Source organism: Alosa sapidissima, chromosome 19 (genome assembly GCF_018492685.1).
Source record: "Alosa sapidissima isolate fAloSap1 chromosome 19, fAloSap1.pri, whole genome shotgun sequence".
Taxonomy (NCBI): Eukaryota; Metazoa; Chordata; class Actinopteri; order Clupeiformes; family Clupeidae; genus Alosa; species Alosa sapidissima.
The window spans coordinates 2,840,450-2,860,859 of record NC_055975.1 but is presented as its reverse complement, the minus strand read 5'-3'; the positions used below and the strand labels follow the sequence as shown (position 1 = coordinate 2,860,859).

At 42.5% G+C, this 20,410-nt stretch overlaps 1 protein-coding gene across 5 annotated transcripts; it reads right to left on the bottom strand.

The window, feature by feature from the left end:
* Nucleotides 1–423: 423 nt before the first annotated feature.
* On the bottom strand, nucleotides 424–19,005 carry inf2 (inverted formin 2). 5 transcript variants are annotated; one of them, XM_042072971.1, is made up of 23 exons: nucleotides 18,801–19,005; nucleotides 13,234–13,664; nucleotides 12,645–12,760; nucleotides 12,130–12,289; nucleotides 11,122–11,155; nucleotides 10,786–10,927; nucleotides 10,382–10,514; nucleotides 8,950–9,615; nucleotides 8,237–8,379; nucleotides 8,055–8,116; nucleotides 7,753–7,855; nucleotides 7,543–7,628; nucleotides 7,138–7,238; nucleotides 6,918–6,988; nucleotides 6,616–6,723; nucleotides 6,208–6,278; nucleotides 5,968–6,085; nucleotides 5,550–5,714; nucleotides 4,558–4,660; nucleotides 4,152–4,304; nucleotides 2,552–3,601; nucleotides 2,204–2,260; nucleotides 424–921 (listed from the first exon to the last, which is right to left on the bottom strand). In XM_042072971.1, the coding sequence occupies exons 2-22, from the start codon at nucleotides 13,631–13,633 to the stop codon at nucleotides 2,205–2,207; spliced, it is 4,041 nt and encodes a 1,346-aa protein (XP_041928905.1). In that variant the 5' UTR covers nucleotides 13,634–13,664; nucleotides 18,801–19,005; the 3' UTR covers nucleotides 424–921; nucleotide 2,204. The 5 variants fall into 5 exon arrangements, with proteins under 5 accessions (XP_041928905.1, XP_041928904.1, XP_041928906.1 ...); XM_042072970.1 differs by having other exon boundaries at nucleotides 13,234–13,661; XM_042072972.1 differs by lacking the exon at nucleotides 2,204–2,260 and having other exon boundaries at nucleotides 13,234–13,661.
* Between the last annotated feature and the right edge of the window lie 1,405 nt (nucleotides 19,006–20,410).

Sequence of the window (20,410 nt, the reverse complement as noted above, 5' to 3'; positions counted from 1 at the left end):
TGTGTTGATAGAATAGTGTAAGAAATACAACTACCCTTGCATCGTGTTGCAATAGTTATACTTTGGTCCCTAAAGTTGTTAGTAGTCATTTTGCAACTCAGCGGCGGACTGATATTACCAAGGCTACTACTAGGTATCCCCACTGGAGTGCGCTTTACTGTTTACTTTTTTCGGCGCAGTACTACTAACCGGAGCAAGTATAATTCCGCCGCTGCTAAGAAACTAGTCCCTCAAAATGTAATGCGATCGTTGAAATGCAAGGATAGAATAACGTTAGAAATAACACTGTCAATACAGACATTTACATCGATAGTCTGGTGTTATAATTTATTTGCCTCGGGTGTACTTTGGAGTGGGTAAGACTGTCTTTAGTGGCAGGCTAGCACATACCGTTGACTTGCGCTAGCCTAGCACCTGCGAACTCTGCAATTAGAAGGACTGGATGAAACGTGTTGAAAACGGTCTCCACTGATAAATATCACACTTGCTTACTTGGAAATGAGGTCCTATGTCCAAAATCCTGAACCACCCCTTTAAGATGTCAAATTTACTTTTCTTTTACCACTCTCCCAAACCACTCTCAAATCTGCCACTTGATCCTTTGCACTTTCATTTTTGGCTTTCTGGAAAATCTTCACATTCCATGTACCATACTGTTATTTTGCATTAACATAATACATAAAACAAAAGCAAATATACTCCAACATATAAAATATAATTAATTTACCACTCAACATACAAAAAGACCACCCCCCATACACACACACACACACACACACACACACACACAAAATGCCAGCAACAGCACTGCGCAAACTACAATCCAGGAAGCCAGTCTCTGATGAGGGCCGATTATGACACCAGGAACAGTAGATCCTCAAGTTTTCCTCTTCCCTTTAGTTCGTTTTCTCTTTGATGCACCTGTCGGAAGAGACAATGAGTAGAAGCACTTGCACAAGTCTAATGCATAACCCAGGGCCATATACTCAGAGCACTGAGACATCATTGAACTTGCACAGATAAGTCTTTTCATGGGAAAATAATGGAAGGGTTGTAAATGTGTGGGTGTGTGCATGGCATATGCCTGGAAATCATGTCGCAATTATTTCTAAACTCCTAAGACTAAACTCTGACAACCTTTAATAGTTATACAGAGTGAGGCCCCTATCGTGCACCTGGCGCAAGGTGGCACAAACGTTGCGCCCAGGGGTGTGGCAATTAGCAACATAAGGTGTGGTCTGGCACATGATCCAAAAATCGCCCTACACCCTCTAAAATTACGCCATTGACCAAGAAAAACCTGGTCTGTAGCGTAAGGCGCATATAAAGCACAGCTGAAAATGCAGTCATGAGATGAAAGCAGCAACTCCTCTGCAGGATAAATATCCTTAGGATTTTTATTCAGTCATTCGAACATTATTGGGGTAGAATTGCCTTTTACAGGCTATGTTTTTGATGGTAACCCCTTGTCAGTCAATAGTGAAAGTAATTAACTGTATAGAACTGTTTTGTCGTTGAATATGAGACCACAGTGAAGTTAGTTTCACTTTGCCTATGAGTGAAATAATTGATGAGTGCAGGTTTTAATAAAGCCTGGTAGAGTGGAATACCTGTTCCATACGGTCTTGCGTGCAAGTAGATTCCTTCAGATGCACAGCTGAGCTGACTATCAAAATACCATAATTTGTATTGTATGCAATAACAACTTCGGATCCATGGTGTTACACAGATGCTTTCCATTACAAGACACAACACAAGAAGCATCCCAACACAAACCCAATCATTAACAATGGACTGACATTTTAACTGACATAACCTGTCAAAAACGTGGTGTTAGTCCCCCAGAGAGATGCACACACATGAAATCAACACAGTTGACTCAAAGAAACAGACAGATATTTTCATCCTAGGACACTGCTCTTGGTCTGGGGTCAAATTGATGAGAGCACACATAATCAGTGGATGACAGACACTTGGTGAGACACATGATGACAGACATGATTGGGTTATGATTACATCTCCTGAGATTGAGGAGGAGAGTAATAGGGAAAACCAAACACCACAGAGAGATTAGAAAAGGCATCGGCACGTTTAGTCAGTCAGGTTTTTGGTTAGCGAGACAGCCCTCTGGTTAGGGGAGGAGGACATGGTTGTTTTGTGGTTTGCAATTGAACACGTTAGTTTTGCGAGCTGGTCGACCTACCTCACTGTAAAACACACGCAGTTTTATTTTTAGTGTGTCCTTTCCCTTTGACTCTTTCTGTTTTAGGACCAGAGAAAAGAACAAAACAACTGAGAGAAGCACTTATCCAGAATGCAACTACTGTCGTTGAGCCAGTAAAAATGCATAATTTCATGTGCCATGTTTCATCTTCTTTAAAATAAAACAATAAAAACACCACAAGACTCAGTGCTCAGTATCTGCTGATGAGAAATTAGGTGTACTGTAGCTTTGATGTAGTATCTGGGACTGGGCATAAAAAAAAGCACCAATCACTATGATAACTGCTTTGATGAAAAATGCTTTGTATTGAAAATGACAGTACATTACCTTCTTGACTACTTTTCTTGTTTCTACGGAAGAGCTTGTGTTTTTTAGGCTGGGGGTTTGGGGGCGCGGCCGCAGAAGTGGGCACCGGGTCGAGGGGTGCAGGTGGGGGCACAAGGGGCCCCGAGGAAGGTAATGGGGCAACTTCTTGGGCAGCAGCCAGCCCATCAGGAACATCAAAGCCCCTCCCCCCCTTACTTTCCGCAACGTCACCTCCATTGACTATTTCCTGCCCGTTGCTTGGATGTGCCTTTTCTTCATGGCAAGGAAGGCCCTTGATGGGCATGTCCAGTCTGTCCTCAGGGTCTCTCTCTACACTTGTACCCAGAGGGCAGTTCGTTTTTGTGGGTTCAGTGGCTGAGCAAGCAGTTCCATATCCATCATGGCTCTTCAGTTGAGCAGTGATGCCTGCTTTCCCCTGTTCCTCCTCGGCCACCTGGCTACTGATGCTGCCCTTTCGGAGTGCTTCCTGCTGAGGTGCCATCGAGTCGTGATTCTTCACTTTCTCTGTAGCCTGACTGCTGTTCCCTTCCTGCGGAGTGTCCTGCATCGTTAGGCAGGAGAGAGCAATGCCCTGTTCCACGATGCTGTCAGATTTCTGGATCGCCTCCTGTCTAACAAGACAGGGGTGATGATCTTTCTCCTTGCCTGAGCGCTCGTTGTTGCCATTCTGGACTGGATCCTGCTGAGGTAAGCAGGGTTTGTCATCTTGCTCATTAACAACTTGGCTATTGTTACCGTTCTGATTGTGTTCAGCTCCCCCATCACCTCCATTTACATGTACGGTGGCAGACATGGCCTTGGGGAGTGTGTGTGTTTCTGGAATGTTCTGTGTCAATGTTGTGTCAAATAAGAGGCCTGGATGGGACTCTCGGTCCTTCTCCTCTCGTCTCTCATGCTTGGCCTCTGGGGTGAGGGCGGCGTCACATGACGCCGCTGGACTTCCTGCATTTCTGTGGGGTGACCCAGGAGTGCCTTCGGAGGCCTCTGGTGGTGACTGAGGGCAGAGTGGATGCTGAGGAGGTCCTTCCTCGTCGTCTTCTGCATTTAAAGCTAGAAATGTAAAGAAGTTGAATGAGAAGTAGTTATGCAATTATAAAATGTAGCCATTTTTGTCACAATTATGACATATTAAGAAATGTTTCGGAGAGTCAGTGACAGATATGATGTTAGGAATTTTGACTTCATTCATTGCATCATTTGCAATGCATCCATAAAAGCACATCAACTGAGATGTTATGGCATGGAAATAGCACAGCTCAGACAAACACAACGACATGCACTAGAGAAGAGTGAAAAGCTCTGTGTAGGAGTGTTCCCAGGTAGAGCCTGGAGAGCATCTGGGCCTGACTCATGCCAGATCAGGGCCAGTGTCATCCAAGTTCTGTTGCTCAATCTTCTGGCCACAGCTTCATGCTCATTTTAAATGTACAGTAGCATCATCACTGCAGAGTAACTAGCATTGGTGATAAAAACTCAGAGAGACACAAAGAAGAGGATGAGTGTGATACAGCGAAGCCTTGGTTACTGTTGCCATGGAGCCATGCACACGCGGCGGAGGCGGTGGGTCAGGCTGCACAACGCTTAACCATGCTGTCCTTACCAGGCTGCTCGTTATCCCTATGTGTTTCGCTAGAGGGCGCACTGTCTGTTTCGCACCTGGGACGAGTCTTCCTCAACTGGAAACCTTTGCGGATGTCGGCCAGGAGGTGGTCAATAATACAGCCATCATCCTGCGGCACAACGCCTCTCCGGACTGCAAACAAGCAAAACTAAACACTCAGGTAAAGAACTGCAGGGCAGTGTATTTCACGTCTAGAAACATCCATTCATTTTTGTATGTGATGCATTTTTGTATTCATGGTTTTTCCTTCTAAACTTAGGCAATTGTAAATATGTATACACATAAAACACAAAGAAACAACAACCTCATTAATAACAACAAACAATGACAAAACACCAGCAGGATGATTGATGTGCAGGATGATTGATGTGCAGGTGTAACTCACTGATCTTCCCATTCTCCCCCTTTTGTCTCTTGGACTCCTCCTCGGCGAGCTGCTTCTTGCGCTTCTCAGCTTTGGCAGTCTGCTCCTTCCAGGTCTTATTCTCCTGAGAGCGCAGAACAAGAGGTGGGAATCACTGCCAGGTCAATTAAGACAACTGCTGCAGCTGCTAACAGTCCCACCAAGTAGGACCAAGTAAACAAAGCCAATCATCCACATTGGTAAACTGAAGATTCAGCAAAACCACTCAGTTTGATAATTAATTAAAGAGGGGAGCTATGATACAGCAGTGTTGGAGCAAGTGCAGTAACGGGCATGCAGTGCACAAGGACGTACAGTTTGACTAGCAATACTGACCTTCGATTGTTTCATTGATTCAGTTTCATTGATAATATACAGTACATAAGACTAAAAGGAGGATCTGGCTTCCACGGAAGACTTATTCTTCCCAATCAAGGAGCAATGAAGATCTTTACAGGACAGAACAAGATTTAAACAGGGTTCCCACTCAAGTCAGATGTAAAATTCCATGAATTTTCCCTGACAAAAAACTTGAATTTCCATGAGCTACTATAGAATGAATCGTACAATATACCGACCAAAGATTTCAGAGTAACCGCATAGTGTTCAAGAATCTTTTACTTTTTTAGAGTGGGAGATGAATAAATGGGCATTGAATAAATAAAGTTGGGCTAAATCACTCAATCAAGCAGTAAAGATATACCAGATATACACAAATTCTGCGTCGACATATTTTAAACTACTACAACAAAATTCCCTGATATTCCATGACTTTGCCCCACAAACAATAAAATTCCCTGACTTTCCATGTCTGGAATAGACTTTATCAAATTTCCATGATATTCCAGAAATTCCATGACCCATGGGAACCCTGTTTAAAGTATCTTTAGTGAGGGTCCTCTGAACGAAACATCTCAATTTCATCTCTGGGAAATATTGTATTCATTGATCTGTCAGCTATTGGAGAAGCTCACCTTTAAGGCCTTGATGAAGAGGCCCCTGAAGGTCTTGATGTTGCTAAAGAGCTCTTCCAGAGAGAGCTTTGATGGGTCTTCACACAGGTACAGAGCCAGATCGGCCTTCCTCCTATCGATCTCAGCAAAGCGCTCCTCCAGGGCCTTGCATGCGCTCACATTGTTCTACAAAATAAAAATTATATAAAATGTTTTGATATAACAGCATACTCAACAACATACTCATTAACAAACAACCATTAACAGCAAAACTGGTTAAAATAACCAAATTAATTTCAATGTGTCTATACTATAGTAGCTTTTCATATACTAAACACAACACATACAATGGCTCCTGTTGTGAATCCATGTAAAACACATGCAACAATGAATAGACAACACACCAGACACACTGACATAAAACAAATCAGCCCGATACCTCCATGACTTTCTGGAACTGATCCTTCACATCGTCGGTTGATGAGATCTTATTTGTGGTCTCCGTCAGCCGCTTGAGCAGTGTACTTGCCTCTGCTTGAATGGTGTCCAGGTTCACTCTGAAAGGTTAACCAGATATTTGATCCCAGAACAATACTGAGATGTCTGCGGAGGATGCGTATCAAAGTGATTGTTTTTTGGGTTTTTTTAAAATAAAAATGAGACCATCTTTAGGCCTTACCCTGCTGCTTTCTCACAAGTCTCGATGTCATCAGCAAGGTTAAGCAGCTCAGGATGATTCAGCTCGGCCTCCTGAAATGGATGACCCATACATAATGTACTTTGGGATATCCTAATAATGTAGGATGTGATGAACAGTAAAAGATACTTGGTTTACCTTAGGGCCTAGGCATATTATGACTGAAACACTTTCATAGTTGGCCAAGGGTGCTTTCTGCTATTCCCCACTGCCTTTTACATAATGACCTTTGTGAACCAATTATGAATATAATTGAGTCTATTAAACTGTTGCTCTCGGTACTAAAGATCTAGGTCAATCAAATAAGGCTGCAAATATGCTCTCAGGGGCAGGAACAAGGCTACAGTAAGCATCTCTCACAGTAGATAACAGTCACTCCCAGTGCAGTACCTCAAGGATGTGGTGAAGCAGGGTTATCCTACTCTTGTTGGCTTTGGTCTCTGTGAGCTTAAGCAGAGAACTGATCTTGAATCCCTCCGCATTGCCTGTGTGACTTCCCTGTATGAGAAGCAACATCTCACTTGTTACATACAGGAAACATATCAGACCCTCATCAGATGTACTAGGACTAGGATACTAGGACATGTGTTTTAAGAAGGCAGGTCATATTGTTGCCCAAGGCAAACAGAGAATTCAGGAAGCAAAACTGTTGATAAGATACCAGTAAAGTAATTGAAGAAAAACACACTTACATAATTGAGGAAGTTCCCAACAGCCAAGATTTGCTTGCAGAATGTGGGTAGCAGAGTGCTCGTTCTGAGACCTATGGGACGAGGGCGGATCAGTGCATCAGTGCATCAAACACACACACACACACAAATGTGTGGCAGAGAAGAAAGAGAGAGGCTGAAATCATGAGTGGGTGGTAGCAGCATCAGCAAGAGAGATCCAAAACAGTGTCTCTTCACTTACTATTACAGGCCGCCTCAACCAGCTCAGCTTTGGGATTTAGCATATCCAACACGGAGGCAGTCTCCTCACACAGCAACATGCACTCAATCCTTAACTGGTAGCTGTGTGGGCAGGAAGGAGAGAGAGAACAAAACAGTGAAGAGGGAGAGAGACAGACAAACAAAGAAAGAAAAACAGAGAGAAAAAACATTGGGGAGGGGGGGCAAACAGACAGACAGACAGACAGACAGACAGACAGAGAGAGAGAGAGAAAAAAAACATAACCACAAGGAGATTACATAGCTGAGTGATGATTTGACACACATTTCCCATATCTTGTCAGTTTAATATACTATACAAAGCATAAATAAAACCACAGTCCTTCATATCCTGTAAGACTGTGTACAGATAATGTATATTAGTTACCGCTGAACGGACAGAAGCTGAAGATAAAATCGGTCCACATTAGCCAGTTTGTCAATCTCCCCCTGGTAGGACTTCAAATTCTCAATCTAGAAATTAGAAAATTACATTTCAATCATGATAACCATGCATAAAGATACATTTGAGATACATGGAATGAATGCATTTGTCCAATTCTGTGGGTTTGTATTCCTGCCAGCAGTGATGCCTTACCTCGTGTTTTTCTGGCAGCAGCTTCAGGAGCTGTTTTAGCACCTCCACATCAAACTTGGACCGGTCCCCATTTTGAATCAGGGCCGCAAATTCTTCATTGGAACTGACAGAGGATAACAAAACATGATGACTCGAAAAAGAAGAAAGCCCTTACTACTGACTGTGAGTTCTTAACATGCTTTTAGCCAAAAACAAATTGAGAGGCAGGAATTATTTTTCATAATATTATTTCTATTCTATTTATTAGATTCTGAAAAAAAAAAAGTATCCAGAAGAAGTCCATGGGAGCATAGTCAGCTTACCATCTGAACTGCTTTAAGAATATGTTCAAATTGAGATTTTTCTTCTGATCAATGAAGGAGATCTGACAGATAAACATAAGGAGGATTATTATGGTTGACACACTACATTCCCGACACAAACTTATCACACCTTACATAAATCTCCACGTAATCACAAGTGATGTAGAGGATGGCTAAGTAACCTCTTTGGGTTCTTTCTTGGTGGGGGCGGCCAACGTCTTGTCTTTGGTCTGGGCCACGGGCAGACAGAATAGCTGCTCGATGCTGGAGTAGTCTGGCTCCCGAGGGGCCTCTGTCTGCACAGACGTCCACAAAGACTTGCCATCTGAGAGTGGCAAGCAGAAGAACAGAGATGTGCATCAGAGCATGAACTGAAGACGAAAGCTGTACAGACAGGCCTCATGCATACTGCTGAACAACACCATTATATATGAGACACTGCTACAGAAGAACCCGTGTTAATGTCCAGATGTTGGAGGTCAATGAATTGTCATTGTGAACATCTATGTTGTCATGTATTTATCTATACAATTTATGTAAATTACTGGTGCAGTGAGACACAGTGAAGCCAAAAATATTCCATAATAGCTTCTCACTCCTTAATGAGTCATCAGTTGAGAAGTGCTTCAGTAAATCCCCCTCAAGTGTCTTAACAGGGTTATGTTAAGTCTTATAGTTGAGCTTGATTCATATGAAAGTAATGACTTTCAGAAATCAGAAAAAAACAGAAATTCTGGTCATCATTCTAAGATGCATATGTGACCAAATTTGAATAAATTGTTCCTATATAACTATACGTTAATTAAAAAGATTATTCTGATATTCTGCCAGTGAAGTTTCAAGGTGTAGGTGGTGACTCAGTTATAGAGGCCAATGCACATTTTTACCACCTTACCAGTGACTGCTCTGGAGTTGAGCTTCTGCCAGTTTAACTTCTTCATCCTAAGGGTAGGACAGCGACTAGCCTTCCTAGTCATTCCAGGCGTACATCCCAGAGACTGGCTGGTGTGGGCCACCACTAAGTCCCCCATGCCAGGGGGTGGAGGGGGGGCAGGGGGGGCAGGCATCCCTGGCAAAGGAGGTGGAGGTGGGGGACCTCCACAGCCCACCCCTGGTAAAGGTGGAGGGGGTGGGGGACCACAATGCCCCATGCCATGTAGAGGAGGTGGGGAAGGTGGTGACCCTGGAAGTCCAGGTGGACCCATCCCTGGTAAGGGAGGTGGCGCTGGTGGACCTCCTGCTGGGGGGAGAAAAGGGGGAGGGGGTGGGGGTGGTGCAGGTGGGCCTCCCATGCTGGTGGGCAAAGGAGGTGGGGGTGGAGGTGGTGGTGGAGCAGAAGCAGGGGCTATTGGTGTGGATGAGCTGGGTGGAGATGGAGATGGAGGCCTTGGGCCAGTGGTGGGATCCTTGCATGAGAGTAGGTGCTCCCAGTCCACAGGTTCCGTCTGAACTGCTTTGTCCAGCCTCTTGGGAGGGGGGCCATCTACGGTGTGATAGCCAGAAGACTGCCCCTTAGAGAAGACCAGTCGCTGCATGATGTTCTCCCAAGAATTCATTTGAGCTGAGGAGGGTGCACAACACAGAAATAGGAATCATGTACATCTCACAGAGTTGAATCTATTACATTACATTACATTTAGCAGACACTTCTTGACCGAAGTGACTTACATATGTCAGCTATATTACAAGGGATCACATTGTCCCCGGAGCAACTTGGGGTTAAGTGCCTTGCTCAAGGGCACAACGGTGGAAGCCGGGAATTGAACCGACAACTTTCATGTCATGTCTGCACTACTGCACTACTGCACGCTAGCCCAGCTCCTTAACCACTACACTACCACCGCCCATCTATACAAGACAAACCAAACAGATGAAAAATAAATCTTCCTTCAAAAGGTGACATGAAAGTCATTAATACACCTGTAAGCAAATAAGCTAGCTAGGGTGTAGGATGATTCAGTTGGTTTGGATGAACTCAGTGTTCTACCTAAATATTGGGAGTGACTGATGACTATTCAGTTTCAGAGCTGATAATCTTGAACCATGATGGATTACATTTTAACCTTATTAAATTGTGGTAAATGATCCTTAATGATTACCAGTCATGTTATCTACAGGGATGAAATTATAGATCCTGCACTAGCTCAACAGCAAGTTGCCATTGCACTACATTATAATTGAACAACAGACACTCCACAAACTGACTCTGTCACTCAGAACCGAACATGCCCCAGAAGACTGGCATCTCCAACTGAATACAAACAGAAAGCTGAGGGAAACAAGAGCCACAGCCGCAAAGCAAATCAGTTCATCTCCGAGAAACTCACAATCTTGAGCCAGCATGACGGCGCGGTTTGCGATGGCCTCCAGTGCCTGCCAGATGTCCACACGCTCTGGGCCCAGCAGCAGCAGAGACTGCAGTACAGACAGCAGCTGCTGAGAGGAGGGAGAGCTACTAACCTGAAGAGGAGGAAGAGGGAGAGAAGGGAGAATATTCATCAAATGACTCAAGACAGACAGTGTGTGAGAGAGAGATGGTGAAAGGAGACATTAATTGCATAACACATGAAGAAATGCTGTTATGCAGGGCTTTGTGCGAGACAGAATTAAATGTTCAGATTGTTCACAGCAAATCTGTACACAGTTGTGTAGGAAGTAGGTAGGTAAGCTAGTGTTAAGTGTATGAATCTTTTAAACAGTTTATGCTCTCCTGCCAGAGACCAGAACTCACTTTGTTGAAGAGTGTGGTAAATACTTCTTGGTGCGAACTCATGTCTATGCCTCCATAGACTCTTTGCTGTTCCTCCTCGTCCTCTGCCATGGCCTCTTCAAACGATTCACACTGAATGATCAGGTCTTCATCCTCTTTTTCCCTGCCAAGATGACAATACAAAACCCATTACAACAGCATTGCCATACTGTCAATTTCTACAATAAAAAACAATAATAAAAAAAAAAAACCTATGGCTTTGTTTTCAATTTGATGTAGGCCTATGCAAACAACACGTTGAGCTGATAGGGTTGGAAACCTACATCCCCATCAGCCATGCAAAAACAAAACTCTTACCTCAGTTTGGGGAGAAGGTCGAGCAATTGAAGACCTGTTAAGAAACAACCGACACACTCGTAAAAAACAGACAAAAACTTCATGTCAAACATCTGACATCTATTTCATTTACCAAATGTGCGTAAGGTTTTTAATTAGTAAGCTGCCCGCCCTAAACGCAATTGCTACTCAGGCCTACCAAAAGCGCAGAGTTGCAGAAAAAACATTGATGCTTTAAATGCTTCGTCATTTAAAATATACAATATCCGACGATAAAACCAAGGTTTAATTAAGCTTAATAGGGATTAATTTTAAAATAAAAAAAATCTTTATTTTTCTCTGGTCGTGAGGTAAAACCTTCACATTGCAAATAACCTAGGGAATTTAAAACGTTAAAACGAACGGTTTTCAACTTTTGTAGCGCATAAAATTATGTGCATGCAAGGACTTCCAGTAAATGCGGGTGCTAAATGCACTAGAGCTTTTTTCAAATACGTTATCAGCGAATCACGTTATGTCAAAGAACTTAACGTTTTTATTTATTTTCCACGTGACAAAATCTGCTGTAGGCTAGTTGATGGAGCTTTTGGACGCCATCAAAGTGTCGCAAATCAGGCGAATTGGTCTAATCAGGACTCACACTGTATCAAAATAGAAGTTCACTGCTAGAATGTAATGTAGGTCAACAGGACCTGCCTTCTTTTTATTGTTGACCTACTTCTTATTGTTGGCTTACTTTTTATTTCCAGACATATGCATATTACCGGTGTGTTAAATATATGAAATGTATATGTAAAATACCAAAAGACAAAAGCAATCAAATTTCAATAGCCTACTGTTCCAAGACTGTTGTTCCAAGAGTTGTTTTCAAATGGAGGTGAAAGAATCATAATAACGTGTTATCTCAAAATATAGATTTCCCTACTCTCACAAGATACTTTGTAAATCGAAGAGACACAATACATTGCCTGGACCACAGAGGTGAGAGCACTGGCTGAAACTTGCCGCTAGGTGCTTCACACAGCCTACCTATGAATTCTTTGCGCATTTTATCCCTCTGACGCAGGTCTTCTGTCCCAAAGATGACAGCATTGATGACACTAAGCAGAGTAACCATATATGGCACATTGTCGGTGGACTGCAGCTCATTCATGATCACGCTGAAACGATATTGTTGGGTCTTCACACCCTGCCAAAGAGTATAAGCATTAATCAACACATGCTTCATACTGTGCAATACTCTTGGACACAGTGGCAACATTTCTGCCCTCCTTATATTTAATTGCATGTAGTTATATTTAATATAAAGCATCAGTACACTGTTATGGACAGTAGGCTACCTACAACTTAAATGTATACTTTGCAATACATTGCCAAAGAGAATATGTGTTTGAAAACATGATTGATCAAGAAATGTTGTCTTGAATAACAGTCACCCACTAACATAATAGGAGGTGCAGACACATTTTCTCAAAAATCTAATCATAAATTCTTTATTTTCCTTTCCTGTTAGGTCCAAATGCCTTCTCGTTCAGTACACTTGCCTTATAGTGGTCCAAGGCATCCAGGGCCAGGCGGTACCCATCTGTGGAGAACATACTGAGAGCAGCCAGCAGTTCAAACACCTGCTTCTTCACCATAGTATTGGAGGTATCCAGAGCTGAAACAAACCATCACCACTGTCATCGTCACTTTCTGTAGTTCCCATGGCTGTACTAGGTCCTGAGCTGAGTTGAATCGTGTGACTTCTCTGCCTCTGTGTGACTCATATAATAGATTTGGGGATGCAATCTGAACTTTGAACTTTTATCAAGTGATAAGGGCAGAGAGGCAACAAAACCATTGAGCAACTCAGATTCCAGCCATCACGGTATCTTAGACAGTCTCATCATGTGATAATGTAATGTGATACATTGTAGTAGGTTTATAAAGGGAAAATTTCTCTCTCTCTATTATTTAGTACTATCTTATTTAGTTCACACAGGATCTATCTAACAACTACTTATGTCCACTGAGGGACAATGGGGGGTGGGGGGGGTTAAAATGAAGAGGGACACCTTAACAAGATGAAACCACAAGACAAAAAAACTCCTATCTCACACAGAGTAAGAGCTTAGAGAAGCACAATCTCACCTTGAGACAGCTTGCGGATGTAGCCCTCATTCTCAATGATGAAGTGTATCCCCGTGGAGGAGTTCATGACAGCACGCACACAATTGACGCAGGTGAGCTGGAGGAGGGCGTCGGCGATGCGGGAGCAGCCTCGACCCGACAGCCTGTCCAGAGCCTCCAGCAGCAGGTCCAAGCCGCTCAGCTCTAAGAATTGAACCATCCAGGTGTGGTCGCTGCCCTCCAGACGCTTCTTCAGGCCCGAGTAGTTGACCACGGTGGGCACCTGCAGCAGGCGAATGCACAGCTCCGGGTCGGCACTCTCCAGGTTGCCCTCCTGGGATGACTCGGAGTCCTGGGAGGACCCCAGGCGGCCCCGGACAGCCGCCCATTTCTTCTTGCCGTTCTCAGAACTCACTGACATGATGATGAGGATGATGGAAGGTCTGATTCTGCTGAACACACGAGACAAACTGTGAAATGACCCAGGGACATTGATAGTTTAGATATTATTAAAAGTTAGAGTAGTTTACTTTTCCATGTATACACTCTGTTTTGCCAATGTCAGAATGTATCTAGTCTAATTTCATATTGCGATCTCTTTCAGCTCTAGACAGGGGGATTGATATTCAATTCCTCAATATGTGAGGAATCTGAAGAGGGAGGTTACTCAACTGTCTGCAGAAATGACTGCTTGAGACCTACATGCACTTCTGCAAATGATAGATAGATAGATAGATAGATAGATAGATAGATACTTTATTGATCACCAAGGGGAAATTCAAGGTCTCAGTAGCATACAGACATCCCACACAACATGCACTTACTGCAGAAAGGGTAAATAAGTATATACATATAACAAAACTCCACTGTACAATGATGGTGTTTATTAAATGTATTTCATTATTTAACATTATACAGGAGGCAAAATCAATGTAGTTTTTAATTAGGCGCAGTATGTTGCAATATTCAGGATAATGTTAGCGTGGGTGAGGCCTGGCGAATCACTTGCATTTGAATTTGCTCTGCAGGTCCATCTGGTCCATCTTGAAGGAACCAATCAAAACTGGGGCAAGCTTTATAACTGATGACAGACTGAGGAGCGTGGTAAGCAGTGAGTAAACTGCATTTACACCCTTTGTTTACAACAAAGATCTCTTAACTGCATTTCATGAAAAATGATTGTACAATTTAGGTTCAATTTTACCTCTGATTTCACCTCTGCCCCTTGGAAATCAGAAATGAACAAAGTACCCCAAGAACAAGTCTCAATTTCAACTGCGATTTGAGAATTGGTCTGGTGTTAGCCTGGCTAAAATAATTTACTGATGCACAATTATGGGAGTAATTAGTGAACTCTATACTACCTTAGCACTACAGTATTTTGCAATTACCATGATTAAAACCCAGTGGCTAAACTAACATAGATTAGTGGGAAGACAACCACTGCATAAATTGTGTTTCACACAATGTCTGTTGTAAATGGGGCCATATAAGTTCACTTCCACAAATTGTTCACTTAAAAAGAAGTAGTACTACCTCTAGTCCCAAAAAAAGATACATGTGCATTATAAAGGCATATTTAGGCGTGAAAAAATGAAATCACTCTGGACTAGACACTATACTAAATGAAATCACTCTGGACTAGACACTATACTAAATGAAATCACTCTGGACTAGACACTATACTAAATGAAATCACTCTGGACTAGACACTATACTAAATGAAATCACTCTGGACTAGACACTATACTAAATGAAATCACTCTGGACTAGACACTATACTAAATGAAATCACTCTGGACTAGACACTATACTAAATGAAATCAGTCTGGACTAGACACTATACTAAATGAAATCACTCTGGACTAGACACTATACTAAATGAAATGTATTCATTTTCATTTTCCTTTTTTAAGTCATGCATCATGTCATCATATGCTGATGTTATGAATTCTCGATGGCAAGAAGTTGACCCTCTAAAGTCTTCATGAGCAGGACATTTCTCTTGAGGAAGAACCAATGAACCACATCAACTCTTCACGTCTCCTATTCAAGCACAGTGGACAAACCAGTCTGCTATCACACAGCGGCACATTCAGGGGAAATGACAACTCAACACAATTTGGTGAATGTGAGATAAGTCAGCAATCCCCCCCATCCGCCCCCCGCCCCCGACTGATGCTGCTGCCAAACATCCACTGGCCTAATCCACTGTGAATAGGAGAGAGACAGAGAGACACCCTGTCAGCATTCAACAAATGGAAAACAAGGCAAATGTTACATTCTGCATCACAACTGATGGATTAAACAATGCAAAAGCACGATCGCTGGACTGGGGCCTGGGACACTTGCTGTATAGACTTGATATGCAACACAGGTTTGTGTATGTGTGTGTGTTTGTGTGTGTGTGTGTGTGTGAGGAAGAGAGAGAGAGAGAGAGAGTGATAGAGAGAAAGAGTGATAAGAGTGTGTCTGTTTTTGTGTGCGCTTGTGTGTGTGGAACATATGTCTGAAGATGCGCCACATCAGAGCCACCAGTTTTATTGTAGGTAGCTATTGTCTGTATGGACAGTGACATGCAATATAACATTCTGAACTGTACCCTGGCCATTGTGTACACCAGCTACTGAAATGTTATTGCAAATAGAGTTCCCACCATATAAGGAGTTTTTGTTCCTGTGGGGTATTGCTACACACCCACCTACCCACACATGGATAAACAAAAATACACATGCAGCCACTCAGACACTCTCTCTCTCTCTCTCTCTCTCTCTCTCTCTCTCTCTCTCTCTCTCTCTCACACACACACACACACACATGGTGGAGCATTAGTGCTTTTCTGTACAGCCATTTGAGAAACTGGATGTGTTTTCATCCAGTCCAACTCAGAAACACCCCCTGTGAAACACCCCCTTCACCCAGTGGCCTCAGAAACACCCATTGTCTGTAAATAGAAGCCACCAAAAAAAACACAGAATTATATAAGAATATGTTTTCCTTTACACAAAATGTCCAGCCATCGGAATCCCTGAATGTCAACGGCTCCATTTAGCAAAACTGCATAGATATTTTTGACAAATAAACTCACTGATTTACAAGTGGGTTTTCTCTCTGGTGCAAAATCTAGAAGGAAAAGTGAAGATGTGAGTGAGAACTGGCGATAGACAACTAATACCAGAACCAGGCATGGACAATAATGGTCCGCCGTTGTCCGCAATGTCCACAAAAACAAACCCACAAATCAGAGTCCTGTTTCTTTTCCTTACTGAGGCCCATCAATGAATAAACAGGGAGCTCCCCGACTAATCCTGCTAACAAAAGGCTGTGTCTTACTCTAGTATTGCCTGGAGGGATGCCAATGCTTTCAGGAGTCAGGACCTCTCTTGTATTCTCGCTTCTGCCTGCATGTGCTTGGTGCAAGCTGCTGCTCGGCCACCAAAGCCCTTATTCTGCAGGGGCTGCAGGCAACCACCTTCTTTGATTACTTAGCAGAAGAATGACGGGAATGTCTCTAGAACAGTGTGACTGCGCAACTCTTTTTGTCTGACTGAACAATAGTCTCTTAGCAGGGTTATCTGCAGGGGCTCCCATTTGAGGTATTTACCACACATATTTATCTCTTTGATAGCCATGAGAGAATTGGTGGACTGTGCAATCAGGCATGTCTATAATGCAGAAACAGTGATGTGTGAACTCTCTAAAGTTGTAGAGTATATTTGAGACCTTTCTCCAATTTCCAACACATCAGGGGCTTAACTGGGAGGAAGGAAAGACAGTTCCTGAACCAGGAAATGTGTCACCATAACAAGTATTGTTTCTGTTGCTTAAATTTCCTTTTCTTGGAGAGCCTTGTTAAGGCTAAGAGCTAAATTTCTGGAATACAGTGAACCGTTCCTAACAAGGACACAACATTTGCCCTATCTGAAAACCAACCCTTTTCTCTTCTGAGAAACCAAGCCAATAATAATGGTCTGGAGATGTGACGAACCAACAGCTGTATAAAATTATGATAACAAAGATCTCCTACTTAGCAGTCGAGAGACACGTAGTTTGTTTGCTATTCCTGAACATTCCCAAAACTATCTTTAATATCCTGACCTCAATAAAAACACTCCCTCGCTCCCAAGTATTTGCCCTAGTCATAGTTTACCCTCTACTGCAGGAGCGTATTCTCAAGGGAGGCAGCCTATATTTAAACAAAAAATAAATTGCTTAATGTTGGTGTGGACCATAACAATTAACATCCAAATGACAGAAAAGCTGGGAAATTTCCCGGTGTTGTTCAGAGTTAAGATGTAAGCTAAGATGTCCAGCTAATATTGCTGACATGTTTGTGGAACTTCCCACAGCAAGTGAACTTGCATTGGAATGTGAGATCTGTGATTTGGCACAGAATTAAACGAAACAGGCTTCCTTTGATCCTGCGTATAGGGGCAGAAAGACATTTTCTTTTTTCTGTTGACCATCATCGACCATCATCACAAGCACATACACATTTGTAATGTTAAATCCAATATATTACTTGTGAGTTATAAAATGCACCAACAACCCAGTGACTTTCTGTTTGCTGACACCACCACTAAAATGGCATTTTCCCTGGCCCTGCTATTGTTTCAGGCTTCCTGCTCCATATTCTTTCAAGATTACCACTACATCTTCACTTGCATTTCACCTCACAAGTCATTATATCGTATTGCTTCATCAGGGCAATCCCATCAAGCCTGTGATGGTGACAAAAGCTTGTTGTGTCTTGTGATTTGCCTTCAGTGTCAATGATGAGCACAAAATGCTGAATAATCACAAAAACAATCACATGTTTGAGCTTCTCATTGTCACATGTGGCAGTAGAGTTGTTGCATGTAGATGGCGGGGTCACAGGGGAGCAAAAAACACATTTTGCAATATTACATAAGCCATGTTATGCATGAGGTTTGGAGTTCCATCCATTGCATTTCGTTATAACAACGGGCGTTCATTTTGCGATGGGGTCCCATCACATACGCTGCCCACGCTCCTTAGCCTAAAAAACAGGGAAAACTATCTGTAGATCTGGTGGAAACCTGGCAGGTATGTCAATCTAAATCTGACGTAACCTAACAGGCTTTGTGAACCTCGATCAGATGGGACTGAACACACTGATTATTTGGAGATGCCTCCCTTTGCATATGAAGGACAAACAATTGCCGCTTTTTCGCACAGCCAGGGAGACAGGGATAGGCGCTCAACAGGATAAACAGGTTTGGTCTTAATCTAGCCTAGAGATCTCTACAGAGTTGCAACTCTACCAACATTAATATTTAAAATAAAACGTGTGGCTAGCCTATACATCAAAACTCGTTTTTCCATGCCTTCCCAATTCATTGATTTGAGCTTCTACACACCTGTCCGTGGTGCAGAAATAACGGAAATCTGTGCCATCTCAACATGGCGAGTTACACAGGACCACCGACAGCTCAATCGCAGATGGTCACTGCAAAATTCACTGCGGTCATGCAAAAATGACCGCTTATTTAACCTGAGCGCCTGCAAAAGAAAAGCTGCTGATGCTACTTGATCGATATGTGTAGACTACTTCGCTTTTAGCCTACCTGCTGTTATGCCATGAGTGAGCGCTGCAAATATCCCGTTAAAGTAGGTTATTCAGTGTTGCCTGTTAGTCCGCTCTTCCGTCACTTTTCTTTAAAGCGCTGAAATACAAACGTAGCCTACATCCCCACCGACACATCTGCCGAGAGAGCCCAGAGTGATGGTAATCATTCAGTTCCCGGGAGTTTACGCTCTAATAGACGAGACGACGATGCTGTTGGAATAACCCCTCCCTCTCTTGACTGGACACAGGTCGCCCGTCCGCTAAGAATTCCCACTTCAGATAGCCTAGGGGAAGAGAAACTAAGTGCAGACATATTTTACGCCATAGCCACCAAAATGATTTATTTCTGTTTTTATGTGCAGTTGGAAAGGGCAATTGAGCAAATCCCCGAAGAATTTCACATTGCATGAATTCCTCGAACTAGACCCTCCAAATGAGTTGCCCTTTTCAAAACAATTTACCTCCACATGCACAAGATGCATTGTGAATCAAATCAAAGATGCAGATAAATTAAGAGAAAGTCAGTCTTTGTGACTAAACAAAAACATTTGAGAGTTGAACATTCCCATAAATATTTTGATGTTTCCTCTCTTGCCTTGTTTTTTTGTTTTTACCATGCACCACCTCAAATAAGTTGTCTTGTCTTCATGACAAAACCTTAGGCCTATGTAAAAATATACACTTATGAACAGTAAATACAAAATAGAAACAATGACATGGCTATGCATTGAAGCAATGTTTCAGAAATGGAAAAATTACCTAAAATACTCCGCACAAAAGAAAAAATATAAGAAGGGATAGATTAACCTAGGCCTATTCCTCCCTTGTGCCCTAGCCCACATAGTGACTACATAGACACTCAAAAAGCCATTTTGTTATAACTGACATGATGAAAGATAGCCTATCTATCATTTGATCATCTTTGTTAAACATACAAAAACTTTGAACTATTTGAATGTTAAGGGAAACAGCAGGGGGAAACAGTGAATTCAAACACAATATTGAATTCAGACAAAGCATGCTCTAAAATGAATGAGAAAAATTTGTCATACATGAGTTTTAATTATGAAGTCAAACAAATTGTAATGAGATGAATGGAAATGGTCCCCTGATCAATGCAGGTAACTGTTATACACAAGCTTTGCTCTTACTTGTATATAGGCTGTTTGGTACACAAAATTGAAAGAAGCCTACACCCAGGGTGGTTTACACAGTACAGTCCAAATCTAAAATGACAATAAACCTCAATGACAGTCGGTTTTAGTCTAGAACTAGGCTTAATCCCAATTTTTGGAATTACTTTATTTGTCATCTACCCCCGAGTTAGATCCAATGCTAAAATAGGCTACCGCTCTCTGTGTTATTGCGTGCACAGGGAGAAGGAATCCTGGAACTCTTGAGCCTAGACGGCGAATAAACGAATTTCCCAAAAAGTTGGCATATTCGTTTAAGGTGCCTTAATTAACATAGCTAGCTAGGCCTATTTCACTTTATAGGACCAAAATCATTATTTTTTATTTTTATTTGTTAATGACTACTTTTCAATAAGCCCTTTGAAGGGTAGGGTAGGCTAGCCTACATGCCCAGACTTGTTCGGTCTTATTCTAT